The following is a 14970-nucleotide window of genomic DNA, read 5'->3' as shown; positions in this document are numbered from 1 at the left end:
TTGTTTGTCCCTAATCGTCACAATAATTTGATAGTTTTTTCTAGACTATTGATTACTTAACCAGAAAAACATGAATTATTATGCGTAATGTTTTTTTCATTAATATTAATTTTATTAAAAAAATAATAAAGAAGCTAATGACTTTTATTTCGGATCATATAACCGAAATCTAAGTTCATTTTTGGGCCTCAGTTCGAATTATAAGAACAAACAACATAAAAATATAATCAATTGGTCTCAAATTTGATAATTTGATTGGAAAACTAAACCATCTACAGTGAAAAATATACCAGTGATATATCAGATAATTTGATCTTCTAAATTCCATTTCTTAGTTTTAAATATGTGATGTAGCCGAGGACAGACTTATCGTTTTTTATTCTCGTTTAGAAATTCTAACTAGATATTAGAAAAATTTAAAACACACGAAATGGCAAATACAATCGTATTATGTGAAAATAATCAAAGGTTTGAGTCGATTCTTGATTTTTAAAACAAATCCAACATCATTTATCTTGTATTGATGTTCGAAATTTTCTAATTAATCGTTACATAAGCCTAAATTTTTTTTATTAATTTATATTTTTGAATGTCGGATCGGATAAAATACGATTAATTTTTGGTAAAATTTAATACAAAAATTTCAATGTCATAAAATTGTTTATAATGGCGGCGATTTTGATCATTCATGGTTGTTTCTCGTTGTAACTCATGTTTTGCTGTTGTGTTGTACGCCATTTTGTAAAAATGAAAAAAACACTTCTATCATTTTTTTTTATGATAGAAATTAAAAGTAATTGTTGATTTGGCCTTGGGAATATTTTAATTATTATTGTGAATTATTAATGTATACAAAAAATCATATTTTTCAAGATCCGACAGTTAATAATTTTTATTAGATTAATTTTTTATCAATCAGGTTTTTTAATTTATTGTTTTATTTACAGTCTTTTTATTATCAATTCGCTCTATAGGCGTGCGTTAATTTACTATTCTAAATTTAAGGGGACAGAGTAAAATTGTTGTCCTAAATTATCATGTCATTGTTATCTTTATTTATAATTGAATTTTTTTTTTGTTTACAAATTGTCATTATAGCTAATGAGTCATCAAATTTCATAATTAGATAAAATAGTAAATGTCGCATAGCCTTGCCAGATGCTTTTTAAAATAATTTTTATATACATATTGCGCATGCTTTGATGATAAAATTCTCATTTGATTGATAAAAAATAGATTTTTATTATTTTCTCTTTTTCCTGCATGGTATAATTATTTCTATCTCGTCTTGGTCTAAAAATAACTGCGCATTTATTATCCAAAGTATTAGTATTTTTTATCATAAAAATTTTTTTTTTTTTAAGTGGTGGGGTAGACAATACAAAGTTCTTTTGAAAATAATTATTTTCAATTTTATTTCATTCTAAGTACGAAAAAAACTTTTCATTTCCTTCCACAATGTTAATTATTATGGTCTTAAGAATTTCCATGTAAACAAAACTAATCAATTCATGATAAATTTGTTACAATATAACCTTGAACTAGTGCGCCATCTATGTGTTATATAAGGCTATGAATTTTTAATAAATGCCGATAATGCAGTAATTTTTTATATAAAAAAAAAATCGCGCCATTTTAAAAATTATTTTTTTGTTTAATCCCTGCAGCATGGAAGATGAAAATAATGATTTAGAAGATGGTGAAATTGAGGATGATGACGATGATGTTATTATTGAATCAGAAATACCACCTAAAGATTCCACAAATCCTCCTAAATCCGAGGCAAAAAATGATAATAAAAAAGAGACAGTTAATTCTGAAGGAATAGTTAGTGTAGATCTTTCTAAAAATGATAAAGATAAGGATAAAGATTCTCGGAGTAGTCGTAGAGAACGTCGTGCAGAAAGAGCTGACAGACATAAATCTAGAAAACGGAATTCAGCAGAAGCTGAAGGTTTGTTTCTTTTGTATATTCTATTGTTGTCTTTTTGAGAATACAGTACAATCTCACTAATCCGGCACTAATAAAAACCAGAGATTGCCGGATTATTGGGATATTTGGATTACTGAATTGAATAGAATTTCATAATAAATATCATCACTGTCACGAAATTCGTCTTTAATGTTTTTTTTTTTTTAAATCAAATTCGATTGTCGGATTATAAGACGTATCGGTCTATTGAATTGCCTGATTACTGAGATTGTACCGTGCTTTTCTGCTTGTTAGTGCAGTTAATGCTTTTCTATGTTAGTTCCAAGCTTCGATTTGCGATAATGAACCTGTTAGATAGACAAGCGTACTGCGTATGTGACAGGCGTTATAACAAGGCAATGTGGCTTCCGAAAAAGTTTATCACTGCAGGCCGAAGCTTGGTACGAATATAAATTAAAAAAGTAATTGTTTTACAAAAAATTAACTAATTATATTTTTAGCACTACATAAAAAATTTTATGTTTAGATGATTGGGCGGGAAACGTCGAAAAAGCTATTGCATCAATAATAAAAAAGGAAAAGAAATCAGGAAAGACTGATGATGAACTAAGTGAGGAAGATGAAAGTAGTGATGAAAAGCGACGAGGTAAAAAACGGCGACGACGTGAAAAAGAACGTAGGAAGAAGCGAAGGAAATCTGTTGAAGAAAAAGTTCCAGATATTCTGCCACCAAGGTATCCATCACCTCCAGAAGATGAAATTGATGAAGATGAAATGTTGTGTATTCGTGGTGGAAGTCCAAAACCAGTTGCGGCACCATTACCATTAGTACCTCCACCAATAATTATGTCCCCACTTCCATTCCCCGAAGATGGACCGTTTGGCCCGAACCAGTTTGATATGTATGATAGTGGAAGTTCTGAATATGATTCTGACTATCAAGATCGAAAACGATCCTTTGAACGTGACCGTGATAGAAAACGTGATCGTGATAAAAAACGAGAAGGTAAATAAAGCTTAGATTGTAGAATTATCGGCGACGATAAAATCTAAGTCATTAATTTCTTTTAATATGATAAAATGTTTGTATCGGACAAATGAACCCATAAATATTTTATCATGTTGATAGAAATTAACGTTTTCCAGTTTTATTATCGATTATGCATGTGCTGTATCTGTAATTATTGCATTTGAAGCGCAAAGAGATATAGAGGATAAAATTTTGGAAGAATAAAGTATTTTAATAGTTTTTAGAGTCCAATATATATATTTAGAAAATTTTTATAAGGAGCAAAGTCGAAGAACAAATATTAAATCTGTAAGATCCTCGGTTAAGACAAACCATTGTAAACAATTCAAAACCATTAAAATTTTAATAATTTTGAATGGTTTTAAATTGTTAAATCGTTCATTTGTTTTCGAGATGTTTTGAAAATATATCATTTTTAATCGTTTCGTATAGTTCAATAAAAACTATGTATTACCGTTTCAAACGATTCCAAAATTTAAATCGTCCTATATCATTTTTAATCGTAAAAAAGTGTATGAATTTCTAGTAACCTCGACGATTTAGAATATTTTAAATGATTCGAAAAGCGGAAACTTCCCATATCCTCTTTAATCGCAAAAAAGTACATTAATTTCTGGTTTTGCCGTCGATTTTAAACTATAAAAAAAATTAATCAAAAATTTAAATTGCTGTTTATCATTTTTAATCGTTAAAAAATTCATTAATATCTGGAATCGCCAACGATTTGGAATTATTAAAAATGATTCAAAAATTTTAATCATTGTATATCTTTTTGAATCGTTAAGGTACGTTTTGCACGAAAAATTCCAAAAGTGTAGTTTTCATCGATATAAATCGTCTCTCTTAGTATTTTACCCGCTTTGTCACTGCGTTCTTCAAATGTAATAACTATGGGACAATCTACATAGTAATACGTTATATTAAAATACATGTTATTTTATAAAGGGTCAAGACGAGATCGGAAAAGCAAATCAGATAAAAATCGTGAACGTCGTCCAGAAAAAAATCGTCCAGTGCTCCAAGATTCCAATAGTATTTGTCTATTTTATATGCAAGGAAAATGTCATAAGGTGAGTGTTAAATAGAAATTTCATAGCACATGCAAATTATCAATGTACTGTTTTTTAATATCTGTTTGAAAAATCACGTTTTCTTCCAAAAGTTTTCTTTTTTTTTTTTTTTTTGTTTGTTTATTAGCAGGGCTTGATATTTTCTTAAATTAACTTTCTTAGATTCAATTAATTTGACAAACATTTTTTTTTAATTCAAAGTAGTTTATTAGTTCTTCAAACAGTAGTTTTTTTTTTTTTATAATATCGTGTGTTTTTTATTTTATAATTTTTCACATGTTAACTACTCCTCCCCTCTTTTTGTACCCCTCTTTTAAAAAAATAGAGGTATATTATTGAAAAATTATTTGTGGGAAAAATTCCAATTACTGTTTTTGCTAAAGGGTGAAGAATGTCAGTACAGCCATGCGGCTATGCCACCCATGAAATTAGAGCTATGCAAATTTTATCTAATGGATTGTTGTGCGAAACGCGACAAATGTCTTTACATGCATAGCGAGTTTCCTTGTAAATATTACCATACGGGATTACGCTGTGTTCAAGGTGAACGTGGCCAGTGTAAATTTGCCCACGGCGGTCCACTCAACGAAAATTTAAAACAAGTGTTACTAAAGGTTTGTAAACAAATATCTCACAATAACATTCATTTTCTTTTTCTTGGTTTATTTTAACACTTTTTTTTTATTTTTATATAAACTTTTTAACTGATTAGAATGAAAATTCTTCCAACAAAGAATCGATAAATAAAGAATAACGAAAATTAAAAAGCCATTATTTCAAGATTACTTTTTATTACATTAATTTTTGTAGATATAATTATTATTATCTAATTTTTAATCCAAAATGTTTCTTTATTGTTAAAACGGCTACACAATAATTAATCGATAAATAATTAGTACGATAAATGAACCTAGAATTTATTGATTCTTAAGAAAAAATTGTTTGCTGTGTGTATTGACTTTCAGTTTTTTACATTGGCTTCAGAAAATTATCCTGATAAAGTCTATATGGTTTAAAGCGGAGCTTTTTAGTTTTAACCCCCGCGCCATTGGAGCGAAGAGGGTTTAAATCGAAAAGTAAATTAGATAGAATAACATAACTTTTAAAAGATAAAGGTCAAATTTAGGAAAATTTCAAGATATTTTTATAAATAAAATCCTTTATGTCCCCCCCCCCCCTATTTTGGAGGTCTGAAAGACTCTCAAATTGAAAAAGACCATTATTTTACAAATTAAGTATTTTAATGACATACAACGGGTTTTTGGGGACGCTGATATCGAATTTTTAGTCAAAATGTTTAATTTTTTACCCTTCTCTTCGTCTTTTTTCCACATAACTAGACCCTTTAAATAAATAATAGCATTTTTTTAGAAAATTTAAATCTTTAAGCCATGTCAGGGAGTTTTAAAGTCGATGATCTTGAATTAATTATGAAATTGATTCAATTTTCACCCCTCTTCTCTCTTTTAACTTACATAAGTAGACTCACTAAATAAATTTAATCACTTACATGCAGGACGTGTACTTGTTTGGGCTAAATGAGGGGAGTAACAAATTTAACATTTTGACTGAAAATTCGAGATCAGCGACCACAAAAACCCCTTTGTCGTTATTAAAAGTCTTAATTTGCGAAAAAAAAATAATATTTTCATTTTGAGAGTCTTTCTGACCCCCGAAAGAGTGAGAGAAGTGCATAAAGAAGTTTTAGTAATAAAAATATCTTAAATTTCGGGTAACTTTAGCATTTTGACCTTTTTAAAATCTTTTCAGTTATTTTATTCCCTCGTCCCAATGGCGTGGGGGGTTAAAACGAAAATTTTTTTAGGATAATTTTCTGATGGCAATGCAAAAAACTGCAAGTCAATACACACAAAAAAAAATTTTTTCTTAAGAAAAGGTTCGTTTATTTTGTACTAAATTGCAATATTAAAATATTTAAACTCTTCTAAATTTCAATATTAAAATATTTAAAAAAAAATTTAACTTTAAATGAAAATTTAAAAATTAATGATTAACAGAGATTTATAAATAATTAAGGTATTCATTGTGATAAAAATATTCTCAGTATTAAAACTAGAGTCTAAGCAAATTATTTGCATAACATGCGTATAAAAAATAAAAATTAATTTCTAATGTTTATTCATACGCATTTTTAAGTCGTTCTACAAATCATATTCCTAAATATGGGTTTGATTATTATAGAATCCTACGATTTTAACTAAAAAAATGGAATAGCAGAATACAATTTTTATGTGATCGTAGATGTTACCTTTCGCTGTTGAATTGTGAAATAGCTCATTTTCGTAGTTTGTGAGAAAATTTATATTAGATCATTGTTCTTTACAAAAAACAAATAAGCTTTTTTCGAAACTAATTGTTTTTCGCATTTGTTTTCTGTTGAATTTATTACATTTATAGAAAAATGTTTCTAGAATAAAAGTAGTTTGTTACTTTATAAAGAATAACGTTCTACTTCTAATATAAATCGTCCTTTATCTTTTACCGGTTACGAACATGAGTTATTTCATGAGAAGTCTTCCTGCGCTATGCAAGACCCACCAATCGCGTAAAATTGAACTCTGCATTAAGAAAAAAAAAGGGTAGACTGTCACTATATTCTGCCATGCAATTTTTTTTAAATTAAAATATCCCAATCTATTATTTAAAGACTGATAAAAATACCGTCCATTTTGTGATATAGATTATTAAACAGAATATGTGATAATTTAATGTGATAAACACTACAATATAATTAATTTAAATTAAAAAAATAATTAATATAATATAATCAATTATAAACGGGTATAATATTTTAAATATAATTCATATAATATAATCAAATAAACATAAAGGAGATCCACGCGGTGAGGGCACTCTCTTAAAATGTGTTAAACAGTTTCCCCCTACATTATTGGATTAGATTGTGTAGCCGTTGTAATTCAGAATTTATAATTATTTAATGTAAATAATTTCCAATAATATTAAAATATAATATTGTTTCAATCAATAATTGCTGTGGATTTTAATTTTTTTATAGCTATGTTATATAAAAAGTAATATTCTAGGCCATCAGTTCAAAAGCTTAACTGAAAAAAAAAATAACAAAATTAATAAAAGAATGCTTTATTGAAATCTTATGTATTACTCTGGTTGATATTTTTTTCTTCTAACAAATATTTAGTTGCTCCGCTTCTTGGTTTGTTGTTTTGTTTTAATTGCTTCTTCATGTTTTTACTCTTAAAGAAATTTGTTTTGTTTTTTTGGGTAATAATTTTTAACTTATTTTTCTAATATATTTAATTCAATTAAAAAATGATGTATCAAATCACACGCTACCGTCATTTTATAATTCTTGTATATGTTTCTCGTGCAAATGATATAGCCTAGTCTTACGGCCTTTGTTATTTACTTCCGCGAAGAAACTTATTTCCAAAGACAATTGAAATTATTTTCATTATTATTAAAAAAGTACGCTCTAAATATTAAAAAGATGACACACAAATTACTTTGAAAAGTAGCTCCAATCAAATAGACTAATTCCCACACTTGATAATTTACAAATCAAAGAATACCTACAGATGTGCATATAGAAGCTCACATACATAGGCTTTTTTGTCCTCAAAACTTTGTTAGTTTGTTCCCTGACAAATTAATGGCTTGCACTAAATCATATATTTATTTCTACAATATTTCGTTGTGAAGTGACGTTTTTTTCTTAGTTTCAAGCTTAGTTTTTTTTTTTAATAGGAAATAAAAAGCAAAAATAATACATGAGGCGTACATTTGTGTACGCCCATGATTTGTTAGAGGGTAAACTAAAAAAGTTTTGAACTGAATTTGTGTCAATTCTTGATTCATTTATACTAAATTTTTGTAATTATATTTTAACACTTCATCTGCATGAGAGAAAAATTAATATAGCGATAGCTTGTGACTAGATATGGAATAGGAAAAAATAAAATGTTAAATTTTTTAATTTTTATTGCAGCATTTAGAATCAGCTCCAAAAGAAATTTTAGGTGATTTTCCACGATTAAGTCGTGAAGGTGCACATAGCTTAGTGAATGCAACACAAAAAAAATTAAATCATGAATACAATAATGATGGTAACAATACAAGTAGCAGTACGTCTGGTATTCCAAGTTTATTCGATATTAACGTTTCTATACCGAAAGAATTAGTATCGAATTTGAATGGTACGTGTTGTAAGTTCGTTTTTTCATTTTTTTTTTTTTCATTTTAGTTATTTACATATAAAATAGATAGTTTTTATGTTTATATCAACAACATAGTGTCCTCAAAAAATGTATACACTCTTTTTATGCTTGAAGCCAGAAACACTGTAATTATTATAATAAGACAAAATTTCAAAATTCAAAATAATGTGAAAACATGTAGAAACCAATCATTTATCGAAAGTTGCTCAAATTATTGGCCCTCTTGGTCCAAACACAGTTGATAAAACTGATCGATAAAATTCAAAATTTTCCTATTCTAAAATAATTGGTATTTGATTTCGATAGATGATTATAAACTCATTGATTCTAGCTGGTATTGTGCTATAAACATTATGCTTGGAATATCCCTACACAAAAAGCCGCATACCAAATAGATTTTCAAAGAGAAAATTTTCCGTTCTCTTGTAGGATCAGGATGAATGATCGCATACTTGAAGATATTCTGGACAGTTTCTTCTTCTTTAAACTTATCTCGCAAACAATTAATTGTGAGTCGCGTTGATTCACTTCGTTAAAACTTCATTGTATACAACTTTTTGAGACACCTCGCATTTTCAAATATTTATTACATTTTTTGCATTTTCAAATATTTATTACAATACCGTTGTAACGGGACACAAACCCTGTAAAAAGTTTTACTCGTGTTCAAGGAATCTATAAACTGACTAAATAAAGTAAAAATGCAAACTAGATTATTAACGAAACCCTCTGTCGTCATTGGTACATCGGATCTAAAACCAGAGAGTGAACTTTTTTAAATTTTATCTTCTAAGTGTGATAGTTGTTTCGGGGACCCTGTATATAAACAATTAATGATTTAATTTTAATATGTATCCTTTCACGCAAAAACGATTAAAATTAAGATTAATTCTCTTTACAGATCAAGAAAATAAATGTAATGATAATAATCATAAGGGTACAACAAAATCACCACGTAGTCGACCTTCTCGATGGGGTAGTGAAAAAGAACAAGTTGATGTTAGCCAATTAGTGGCACAAATGAATCAACAACAAAGTAATTATAATAATGTTCCACAATCGGTGTTCGATAATTTGAATGCACAAGATCAACAAAAAATACAAATGTACAATATGAGTTTTAAATTTCCTGGATTTTATTCCGATAAAGGTGATCAAGACATGCGAATTGTCAGGTAAATATTTTATATTGTATTATGTTAAAGGCGGGTCAAAAAGTCATTTACACCCTCTTAATATTGTCAGGATGGTTATGAAGTTGGGAATAATAGCATTTAGTTTTGCATCCTTCTATCTTTTGTAGTTTCGGAGAAAACCTCTGGAAACTAAAATGGTGTATAAAATACACAGAAAGAAAATTTTATGCTTTTGCGAATTCTACGTGCTTTGAAACACAAAATACTAAATTTTGAGGAATATTCTGCTTGAGTCGATTACAATAGCTTCTATTTATCATTTGTCAAAAAAATAAATTCACAAAAGCATAAATAATCGAAAAAATTTTATCTCATGATATTTTGAATCAGGCTTTTTATTTCGACCGTCAGTTCTGACCACCAAGTATAGAAGCAAGTAATTGGAAATCCTATACTGAGATATATAGAGAAATACCAAATGTATTATGCCTCGTACAATTTGTATTATGCCTCGAATGCCAGGCACTAGATTGTTCCTAAGAGATAACCTTAAAAGACCCCTCTGAAAAATAGCTATTTTCTTTATGAGAATGAGATATAACAAAATCTCTTTTACTTTTTCAAACTTTTAATTTTTTTAAATCCTATTTTTAGCAACGGCGACGTTGATATGCGAGCATTACCACCAACTTTACCAAAACCAATAAATGTGGATTCAGATTCACAAAATAATGATACAGATCACACAAATCCACCATCACCGGAAACACATAGTGAGAATAAAATAAGGGATAATGTTGAGAAAACTGAAGAAGAAAAAGCTTTAACTGATCAAGATATGCGATTATTACCAACATTGCTACCAGCACCTTTACCAACAGTAACTAATGAAAACAGTTCACCGAGTACAATGAAAAATTATGTACAGGCTGAAAACCATGCAGAAAGTGATAATGGTTTGGAAGAAGAAAGAGATTTGGAGATTGATGAGCCGCCTGAAGATGAAAGTCTGAAAATTGATATGAATGACGATGGTAAGTTTTTTTTTTTAATTAAGCTGTAAACTTTCTACTATGTCTTTGGGATGGAATCTTGTAGTTTCGTTTTACTAGAAGACATATAGTTTTCCTCTCGAAAGTTTTCTTCGGAGGGTATAAGATTTGTTTGAGTAAAAATTAGTGCTCTATTTCAGGAAGAGATCCAAATGATAATTCGTTCGTTTAATGCTCTTGTCGGATAATATTAATAAAAAATACGTGATTTATTTGGTATCTCCTTCATCCGTTTGATATTATTAACCAAAATTACATTGCATTTTGTTAAAATATATCCCCTTAAGGACCCACAATAAAAATATTTAGCTAGATTATAAAATTATTAATTAGCTAGACCGGTTTCGATTGCTTTGGCAATCCTCTTCTTTTTTCGGATTTGTAAATATTTTTTAATTTTAAGACTTTTTAATTTTAAGAGGTTTAATGCTACTGAAGAGGATTGCCAAAGCAATCGAAACCGGTCTAGCTAATTAATAATTTTATAATCTAGCTAAATATTTTTATTGTGGGTCCTTAAGGGGATATATTTTAACAAAATGCATAATACAGCCCACAGAAATGCTCATCTTAATTTGAATAAAATTACATTGGGTTACGATATTGAACTGCTCACTATATTTTAATGTGGCAAAAATGCACACGAATAGTATATAATCGAAATTTTTTCCATTATTTTATTGTTCTCTCAAAACGCAAAACCTTTTTATTAATATTTTTTTAAATATTTCCTTTTTTGTAATAGATGAACCTGAAAATTCGCCGATTAAACAAGAAAAGAATGAAACTGATGATTTACCATCAAACTTGCCCTTAAAACAACGTGAATTGTTTATGCGAATAAAAGCTCAACAAAAAGAGAATTTATTCAAAGAAGAGAAAAATGAATCTGATGATGATATTGGACAAGATGAAAATTGGTATTCAGATGAAGATGATGAAGAGAATTCAGCACCTTTATCCAATGTACTGAAAAATTTAGGTAATAAAGATAATAATGAAACGAAAAAATCTGAACAAAAAAATTTAAAAGATGTGGATTTACGACCGGCTGAAATAAAACCAGGTGTTATTGAACCATTAACATTACAGTCGGGTAGTAATTTAATGAACAAATTAAGTGAATTATCAAAGGTTGATATCTCAGCTGAGGTTACAAAATTATTATCATTAGTGAAAAACCAAGCAAATCAATCTCTTCAACAGAGTACGAATAGTACAACGAATTCTTCTACTACAACAACCACCACGTAAGTTTGATTCAATAATTTGTTTCTATTTAAGAGATAAGAAATTTTGGGACCAAATCATAAATTTCAGCTAATATTTTATGAGTAAAAGTTCGTTTAAAAATACTTAATTTAAAAATTATTATTTGTTTTTCAATTTTGGGGCCATCTATGAATTGCGTTACACGTTAAGGGTAGGAGAAGAGTTCAACGATACTTGATATTGTGTAACAAGGGGCAGGCCACTTCTACCAAAAAAATTTAGGAGGCCAAAATATGTAAAAATAACTTGAGGAGATCCATCAAAATAATGTTAGCCAATGCTTTCCCAGTGAGAGCTATTTACTCATATCATGTTCTTCTAATTGTTATTGAAACTTTGCAAAAATAACATAAATTAAGATATTATTCCCGAATACCTGCTCTTAGAGAGATAGGCAAAATGAATTTAAAAATTTTTACAAATACTAAGCAATTCTGATTTAATTTACAGGCCTTTATTGGATCCACGATCACAATCATCACAGGATCCACGCGATCCACGACATCGCGGTAGTTCAAATACAGAAAATAAAGCTACAGATTCGAAAACAACGTCATCTTCGTCATCTACAGTAAATAGTGATCCACGTATGAAACGTAAAACTTCCAGTGATTCCAGAGAATCAACAACAAAAATTATACCGAAAATTAGTATTTATGAGCTAGGAACAATTGACAGATCAACTTCACCAACTGAGAATCGTCAAGATACGGATTTAAGAAATTTATCAGATGTTCGTATGCGTGATTCTGATTTACGAGTTAGCAATTATGGCGATACTGATTTAAGACGTAAGTTAATTTAAAAGTTTTTATCCCCTTTCTTACCAAATACTGGTTCTATGGTCCACGTGTTACCACAATACGTATTATCCCTGTGGTATATAGTTAAATTAGTACTACGTTAGACTCAATAGGCGGCCTTTTGATGTAACATATAACCACTAAGTAAAAATTTAAAACAAATATATTCTTTTTTTACAGCTGGTGGTAGGTCTGATGTAGATCTAAGACAGTTAAATCTTCCATTTAAGCCAATAGAAAATTATGTACCAGCGACTGAAATTGAAGCTTCCATTAGTTCACATCCACCCATTCCTTATAGAGTACACGTATGTTATATTCCACGCCCGGATTATAGCGGTTTAAAACTTAGTGCAAAAGATGCTCAGGTATGTATTTCTATTCGTTACGTGTAGAACCCAATCTAGAATCACGCGAAGAAAAAAAAATTATAATTTCTATATATTTTCATTAAATTATTAATATGATTTTTCACATAATGATTTCATCGTTTATGTAATAATATTACTAATATAAATGATAAAATCATCGAGTGAAAATACATATTAATAATATAATAAAAAGATGTAATAAATATGAATACTTCCGCACGTGTCGCTAAATTAGGGGGTTCTGCACTGTAGTAATTATATAAAATGAACTTAATTTAAATGTAATAAACGTATTTTTCCAGTCTTCGGCAGATCCCAGAATACGAAAAATATTCCGATTATCTACAACACCAAAAGTAATAAATGAAATTGCATCACCAGAACCATCAACACCAGCATCGCCACCAAGTTCGCAGAGTACGCAATCGAATCCAAGTATCTTATCGCCAAAGAGTTCTGATCCAAGACGTGCTGATCCACGAATGCAACGTAAATTAAGTAATACAGAACCTAAGGATGTTTCACAACCACAACAGCAACAAACGACTTCAAATATACCATTAGAACAAATGGCGATGATAAATGGAACTAATTTGGATTATAACCAACAAATGCAGCTACTACAAAATTCAACATTCTACCAAGGATTAAACAATAATCAAAAATTAATATTGAATCAAGCAATTTCTTCGCAAAAATCAGAACAAAATAGTTTACAAAATGATCCAATTTTAGCAGCGGTTCTTGCAAATCTTGGATTAACGAATAATCCATTGAATACAAATTCAATTTTAAATCCAGCATTAGGTTTAATGTCTTTATTAAATTTAAGTTCAAATTTAAACACACCATTAGTTCAACCGTCATTACTTGGCCCAGGACCCACGCCATTAATGGCAAATCTTGGTGCACTAGGTCCATCAAATGATTTTAATATGGGTGGATTCGGAGTTCCAGGTAATCAAGGTACTGGATTATTAGGACATTCACCGTATCAAAATAATATGAGTGGACCACCCGGTAATGACTTCCAGTTTAATAATGATCAATTTTTCGGTGGTATGGAGTTCGGTAATAATGGTGGTAATAAACGTAACGATCGAGGTTATCGTGGTGATAGACAAAATCGTCGAGGCCGTGGCGGGGGCGGTGGTGGCGGTAATTGGAATAGCGGATCTGGTGGACGACATGGCGGTAATAATCGTGGTAATTTTCAATCGCGAAGTGCTCGATCAAATAATCGAACAAACAATAGAAGTAGAACTCCTCCGTAAAAAGGTTATAATTAGATTTATAAATTATATATATTTTTTTTAATTTTAGTGGAATTAAACAGTTTTTTTTTTTTTGTTTATCATAATTTGTAATATATATTTAATTATTTAGTTAGTTGATTAAGAGTGTACATATTTAAAGACTACTTGACTGATTATATCGCTAATTTACATATTAAAGCTATGTTATTTACGGAATGCGTCATATTTTTTATAAGTTGGTATTCATTATTCAACATTTCAAGATAATAATTATATATAAATCTGCAAGTGAATGTTTTGAAATTTTCATTAAAAAATTCTTCATAGCTATATTAAGATTAATACAGCGATAATTAAGCTTTTACTTAGCGCTAAAAAAATTCCTGAATCATTATGCTGAATAGTAAAAAATCAGTAAATGAAGTCTGTTAAATTGATAATTATATTTATTTTTTTTTTTTTTTTCAACAGTAACAATTTTCAAATCAGTTTAAATGGAAGGTTTATGTGTCTATTTTGGAGAATTAAATCAACATATTTAAGTATGCGATTTTAATGACATCTACTTATTTTTATATGATACCTAATCCTTGTTTTAAAAGCCATTCTGGTTATAAATCTTGCATCGCTGAGTTAATCTGAGTGCAGCAACTTTATAAGTGCTTTCGACAAAATTTATCAAGTGCTAGAAAAAGAATGGTTTATTGAATACTTTTGTTGTAATCTTAGTAAGGAAATGCATACAGTACATAAATTTTCAAAACAATTTTAAATTTATCGGATGAACGCAATCATTGTGTAAAATTAACAAATACAATTGGGAAATCGGA

The 14970-nt window shown here is 29.0% G+C and overlaps 1 protein-coding gene across 3 annotated transcripts; it reads left to right on the top strand.

Annotated features, from left to right (window-relative positions):
- The first annotated feature begins 240 nt into the window (after positions 1-240).
- On the top strand, positions 241-14206 carry LOC123305156 (protein suppressor of sable). Of its 3 annotated transcripts, none has more exons than XM_044886786.1 (12): positions 242-468; positions 1668-1954; positions 2460-2939; positions 3909-4033; positions 4417-4647; positions 8022-8229; positions 9152-9425; positions 10041-10420; positions 11184-11688; positions 12161-12501; positions 12694-12881; positions 13187-14206. In XM_044886786.1, the coding sequence occupies exons 1-12, from the start codon at positions 431-433 to the stop codon at positions 14156-14158; spliced, it is 4029 nt and encodes a 1342-aa protein (XP_044742721.1). In that variant the 5' UTR covers positions 242-430; the 3' UTR covers positions 14159-14206. The 3 variants fall into 3 exon arrangements, with proteins under 3 accessions (XP_044742722.1, XP_044742721.1, XP_044742719.1); XM_044886784.1 differs by having other exon boundaries at positions 8022-8238; XM_044886787.1 differs by lacking the exon at positions 4417-4647 and having other exon boundaries at positions 241-468; positions 8022-8238.
- The last annotated feature ends 764 nt before the right edge of the window (positions 14207-14970 follow it).

This window comes from Chrysoperla carnea, chromosome 1, assembly GCF_905475395.1.
Source record: "Chrysoperla carnea chromosome 1, inChrCarn1.1, whole genome shotgun sequence".
In the NCBI taxonomy this organism is placed as follows: domain Eukaryota; kingdom Metazoa; phylum Arthropoda; class Insecta; order Neuroptera; family Chrysopidae; genus Chrysoperla; species Chrysoperla carnea.
This window is presented reverse-complemented; position numbering and strand designations above follow the sequence as displayed.